This window comes from Anas acuta, chromosome W (genome assembly GCF_963932015.1).
Source record: "Anas acuta chromosome W, bAnaAcu1.1, whole genome shotgun sequence".
NCBI classification, from domain to species: domain Eukaryota; kingdom Metazoa; phylum Chordata; class Aves; order Anseriformes; family Anatidae; genus Anas; species Anas acuta.
Window position 1 is genome coordinate 4,348,394 of NC_089016.1, and position 6,116 is coordinate 4,354,509.

At 48.9% G+C, this 6,116-nt stretch overlaps 1 protein-coding gene across 1 annotated transcript; it reads right to left on the reverse strand.

The window, feature by feature from the left end:
• Positions 1-4,811: 4,811 nt before the first annotated feature.
• LOC137846807 (olfactory receptor 14C36-like) lies at positions 4,812-5,771 on the reverse strand. Its single transcript, XM_068664918.1, has one exon. The coding sequence runs from the start codon at positions 5,769-5,771 to the stop codon at positions 4,812-4,814; it is 960 nt and encodes a 319-aa protein (XP_068521019.1).
• Between the last annotated feature and the right edge of the window lie 345 nt (positions 5,772-6,116).

Sequence of the window (6,116 nt, forward strand, 5' to 3'; positions counted from 1 at the left end):
CTCACAGTATACTCATGACACTCCTGTGCATTTCTTCTTCTTCTTCATCTTCTTCTTCTTCTTCTTCTTCTTCTTCTTCTTCTTCTTCTTCTTCTTCTTCTTCTTCTTCTTCTTCTTCTTCTTCTTCTTCTTCTTCTTCTTCTTCTTCTTCTTCTTCTCCTTCTCCTTCTCCTTCTCCTTCTCCTTCTCCTTCTCCTTCTCCTTCTCCTTCTCCTTCTCCTTCTCCTTCTCCTTCTCCTTCTTCTTTTATTTTTTATCATTATATTGTTGTTGTTTTTTTTTAAGTACCATTGTGATGTTCCGACACACATTTGGCTTTGTCTCATTTAATCTGAAACATCATCCTGCTCTGTTTCTCTGTAGCCCGAATAAAATATGTGTGCCACTGGGACTGAGCTGACTCTCTCATAGTGTCTTTTTGGTATGTTGGCTTCTACAGGCAAATGAGATGTCTGCAGTCTCCATGGAGGTAATGCGGACCCAGCAGGCACAGGGAAGGTGGGTCTGGAAAAGGATTCAAGTCATCCTCAGGCACAAAGGAATGGCACAAAGCTGCACCAGGGGTGGTTCAATCTGGACATTAGGAAAAATTTCTTTAACATGAGGGTGGTCAGACAATAAAGACTATCTCTACACCCACAGTGTCTTCGAGCAGGGTGTCCCAGGGCACAGATTCAGCCCAGCTTGTAGCATGAACAAAAAGGAGAAACTGCCCGAGAAAGCTACCACCAGCCCCAGCCCCTCATGGTTCCCAGCACCAGCCTTCCACCTCAGTCTGGGGAGGGCCAATCACTGAAATGTGAGCACTCCCATCCTCCTGCTGGGCTCAGGGCCTGTACCAGGGGAACAGCCAGCCCAGCCTGGTCCCTCTCCAGGCCCAGGGCCCAGCCAGCCCCAGGGCAGGGCTGTCTGTGAACCCCTGTGAGGGACATGCTGGGGTTGGGGCAGGGCTGGGTAAAGGAGGGAGGCTGTTAAAGCAGGAGGGCAGTGAGGGCCAGGGCAGTGAGGGCTGGCAGGGGGCTGTGCTGGGGGAACATTTCCTTATGGACAGGGTGAGAGAATACAAGTAAACATCTCATGGCTTGAGGTAAGGGGCAGGAAATCATTCACAATTACTGTCACAGCAAGACAGACTTAGCTTGGGGAGAATTAATGTCATTTAATGTGAATCAATAAGAATCTAGAGCAGTAACAAAAGCCAACAAAAAACATCGTCCACCCCACTTAACCTCCTCCCCACCGAGCGATGTGTGGGGCTGGGCAATGAGGGGTGTGGTCCATCCATAACACTTAATCTCCATCTTCACCCTCCTGCTGCTCCAGGGTAGGGTCCCTCCCTCCCATGGGATGCATGAATTCTCTTCCCAAAATGATCCACCATGAGTTTTCCACAGACTGCAGTTCTTAAGATGTTATCCAACATGGATCTGTACAGGGCTGGGGAAAGGCCTTTGGAAGTGGTCTGCTCCAGTGTCAACTCCTCCCTATGGGCTGCAGATCCCACCAGAAAACTTGGTCCCATGTGGGCTCCTCTCCAGTGGCTGCAGCCTACTTCAGGCCACATCCACCTGCTCCACATGGGCTCCTCCACAGGCTTCAGGGGAACTTCTGCTCTGGCACCTGGAGCACATCCTGCCCTCCTTCTGCACTGAACTTGGTGTCTACAGGGCTGCTTCTCTCACATTTTCTCACTCCTCTGCCAGGAAATTATGACAAAGAGACACAACCAGCATTGCTCATTGGCTCAGGTTTGGCCAGCAGCTGACAGGTTCCTTTTCCAGCTGGAGGAACTGGCTCTGATCTGAAATGGGGCAGCTCATCCTTAAATACGGGAAATGCCCTTGCAGGATAGGCTGCTTTGAAGTAGCAGGTCTACCATTGCAGCCTGGGAACAGTACATTGCTAGTTATAATTAGAAAAGAGAAAAGGCAGTAAGATGGAAGCTTGTGCCATTTGAACCACGTGGTCTGCCTGATGTGATTCACAGGATCACCTAGAGAAACAGATGAGAAGGTAAAGAATGCACAGAAGTGTGTGCCTTGTGCACACATCTCTGTGTGTGTGAGATTGTGTGTTTGTGTGCTTGTGCATACACTTGTGTGTATTTGTCTGAGTCCACAAGAGGGCTGAGACTTCTGGGGCAATTTCTCCAGGCTCCTGATGCTTGCAAGAGCTGGGCTGGACCTTAGGACTGAGGCACATTCTTTGAGGACCCCACAGACATTGGGAAAGTGAAAGGGGCGTTAGCATGTCATCAATATGCTCCCTTTTCCAGTGCAGCATGCAGAGGCATCTAGTCATGGACAAGATCAAGGGGAGGACTCGTCCTTCCTGCAGTCACAGCTGCACTCCCAGAGTCCACAAAAACATCACCCACAAGCACCCACCTATGGGAGCTCAGTTTGGAAGCCTGTGGTATCTGCTAGTCACAAAAATAAAGTAGCTAATAGAAAAATGCAAGATAAGGTACAAGACAAGTAGCACAAGGTCGAAGAAGAAGCATCAATTGAGGAGTTGAGAAAACAACCAGCACAAGCGGTCCGCATGACAACAAATCAACGAATGGAATAAGAGTGTGATAGTTGCATGAACACTAGTATAGCCACCAATGAGCGAGCTTGCCTGGTAGCATAACTGGCACGTGCAGAGATGCTAAGGGTATAAATGCAAGAATGTATACTCAATAAATGCTTCAGTTGCACGCCAGCCTGGAGTCGTGTGATAAATTCCCTTCGCCCACCAAGGAAGGACTGTGAGCAGGAGAGTTTAAGGATTGTTCTGGTTTCAGCTAGGATAGAGTTAGTTTTCCTCCTTGTAGCTGGTATGGTGCTGTGTTTTGTATTTAGGATGAGAATAATGTTTTAATTGTTGCAGGGCACTGCTTACACCAGGCCAAGGACTTTTCAGCTTCTTGCTCTGTCCTGCCAGCGGGCAAGCTGGAAGTGCAGCAGGAGCTGGGAGGGGACAGAACCAGGACAGCTGACCCAAAGTGGCCACAGGGGTATTCCATACCATATGATGTCATTCTCAACAATTATGGGGGGGGGGAAGGAATGGCCAGAGTGGGGGGTGGGCTGCTCAGGGATAGGCTTAGCATTGGTCAGCAGGTGGTGAGCAATTTCATTGTGCATCTCTTCGTTTGTACATATAAGTATTTTCCTTTATTTTCTGTCCTAATAAACTGTCTTTATCTCAACCCATAGGCTTCATTTTTTTTCTGATTCTCTCCCCCATCTCAGAGAGGGAGGGTGGAAGGTGAGTGAATGGCTGTGTGGTGCTTAGCTGCTGGCCGGGTTAAACCACAACAAGGATCTGTAGGATTTCACAGAAAAACTGGTTCACAGCATTGCCTTGGGGTGGAACCAAACTGAGGGCTTGCTGATGACTTCTGGGCTATTGTTCAGCACATAGGCTGGGGGAGACTCTCACATGGACATGTGATGGACTTAGACTGAGGAACAGAAGCAAACTGATATGGCTGCTGTGTCATGCTTCCGTCAGTGGAAGCCCTGGCACAGGGCCCCAGACTTGGCTTTCGATGCCACCCTTCAGGAAAGATTATGGAGTTATGAGATGCAGAATAGAGGGCACCAGTCCCTCTTCAGCCACTTCCCAACCTAGTGCAGCACCAGGAAACTGCGGACTTCTGGCTCATCTTCTACTCTAACTCATGAGCACGCATTAGGGTACTCACAGTCCAGACCTAGTCTTGGGATTAGGTTAACAACAGTATTTCAGACAACTTCCAGCCAAGGCCAACTCCCATTTGATCTCTCCCCATGTGTCCTCTGATCTGTCCAGCTCTTCCTGGCCACCTCCCATGCTCCCCACATGTCCCTGGGCTGGTGGCACTATTAGCAGACCAAGCAGGCTGTGGTGCCCCAGAGGTGACTGCACACGGGCTGAGCTGCACAGCGTGGGAAGTAAATCCAGCTGGGTTGGGATCAGTGCTGCTAATCCCACTTATTATGGTCTGTCATTCTGGCAGGTGCTCAGAAAGAGCAGGGAACATTGCCAAGGACACTAGGGGTTTCCCGGTGTCTTTCTAGATCCAGCTGGTGATAACTTTGTAAGGGTGACATTAATCTCTCTGCAACCTCCCTTCCCTGTGCATGCTGGTACTCCACAGAATCCCACAGGAATTGTGACAAGATCTTGGGCATTTTCTCTCTTTTTTGGCCTCCAGTCACTGCCTGCCCTGGGCACATGCTGCCCATGGAGAACACCTGGGCTTTCCACACAGCTCAACGTTCGTGTCCTGGAGGCTGTCCTCTGCCCTGCCACATTTGGGATGGTCATGGCTTTGTATCTCAGTGACCTTTCACCATCTCCACTGTCATCAGACACCAACAGGCTGCTCCTAAATCCTACCTGTGGTCTCTCACAGCTCACACAATGACCTATTTCTCTCCCAGATCCATGCAGCAACAGGCCTTCCAGGGAGCAGCTACACAGCCCTGATCTTGGCACCAGCTTTGAAAGACTAGCCAAATCTTCAGGCAGTGCACTGGGGACACCCCATTTTATTACACAGATGAGTCAGTGATGATGTGCTCTTAGACAGACTTTTACAGAACCTCAACAGTAAACAGAGCAGTGTTTACTGTACATCCTCAGTAAAGGGATGTACAAAAAGGAAGTACAAAAAAAGGATGTACAAAAAGGAAGTACCTCCTCAGTAAAAGGATGATGAATAAATGACTTCTTTTTTTTTTTTTTTAGAACATTATAAATGCAAGTGGCACTGAAGATAACAATAGCTATAATGATAACAATACAAGGATCAAGACTGCAAGAGGATATGCAGAAAGTCATTTCTGGAGAAAGAAGGGAAAATAATCATTCTTAAGAAACATCTGTGAAATTGCTCTCCTAACAGCAACCTTGAGCTCCTGGTTCCTCATGCTGTAGATTAGAGGGTTCACTGCTGGAGGAATCACTGAGTACAGAACTGCCACCAACACATTCAAGGATGGGGAGGAGATGGAGGGAGGCTTCAGGTAGGCAAACATGGCAGTACTGAGAAAAAGGGAGACCACAAACAGGTGGGGGAGGCACATGGAAAAGGCTTTGTGCCGGCTATGCTCAGAAGGCATCCTCAGCACGGCCCTGAAGATCTGCACATATGACAGTATGATAAAAACAAAACAGCCAAATGCTAAACAGACACCAGCCAGAAGAATCCAAACTTCCCTGAGGTAGGAGTGTGAGCAAGAGATTTTGAGGATCTGGGGGATTTCACAGAAGAACTGGTCCACAGCATTGCCTTGGCAGAGGGGCAGGGAAAATGTATTGGCAGTGTGCAGCAGAGCATAAAGAACCCCACTGCCCCAGGCAGCTGCTGCCATCTGGGCACAAGCTCTGTTGTCCAGGAGGGTCCCGTAGTGCAGGGGCTTGCAGATGGCAATGTAGCGGTCATAGGCCATGATGGTGAGAATTGAAAACTCTGCTGATATCAGGAAGGGATAAAGAAAGACCTGTGCAGCACATCCTGCATAGGAAATGGTCCTGGTGTCCCAGAGGGAATTGGCCATGGCTTTGGGTAGAGTGGTGGAAATGCAGCCCAGGTCGAGGAGGGCGAGGTTGAGGAGGAAGAAGTACATGGGAGTGTGGAGGCGGTGGTCACAGGCTACAGCGGTGAGGATGAGGCCGTTGCCCAGGAGGGCAGCCAGGTAGATGCCCAGGAAGAGCACGAAGTGCAGGAGCTGCAGCTCGCGTGTGTCTGCAAATGGCAGGAGGAGGAACTTGGTGATGGAGCTGCTGTTGGACATTTGATGCCTCTGGGTATAGAGGGCAGTCTGAAGAGAGAAAATCAGGACAACATTAGGACAGAACTCTGTGATCAAACCTACTCAATTTCTTATACAATCCTCCCTCCTGCCTCTCCCTTTTCAGGAAGATCTTTGCAGGTCCATTTCACAAGAGCTTGTTTGTTCTAGTTGATGCTGATTCCAGTGCCACTGGGATACGTAGGGCGCTGGAGGAGGCAGTCCTGACCCACGCAGTTATGTAAATGAGGACATGGGCTGTTGTTGTATTAAATACAGATGAGGTATCAAACTAATTTCAGAATGCTTGCTGAAAATTCAAAAAAACTCAACATTTTTGTGAAAACC

Excerpts from the sequence above, each read along its gene's own strand:
- LOC137846807 (XM_068664918.1), bottom strand. The coding sequence starts at position 5,771 with ATGTCCAACAGCAGCTCCATCACCAAGTTCCTCCTCCTGCCATTTGCA.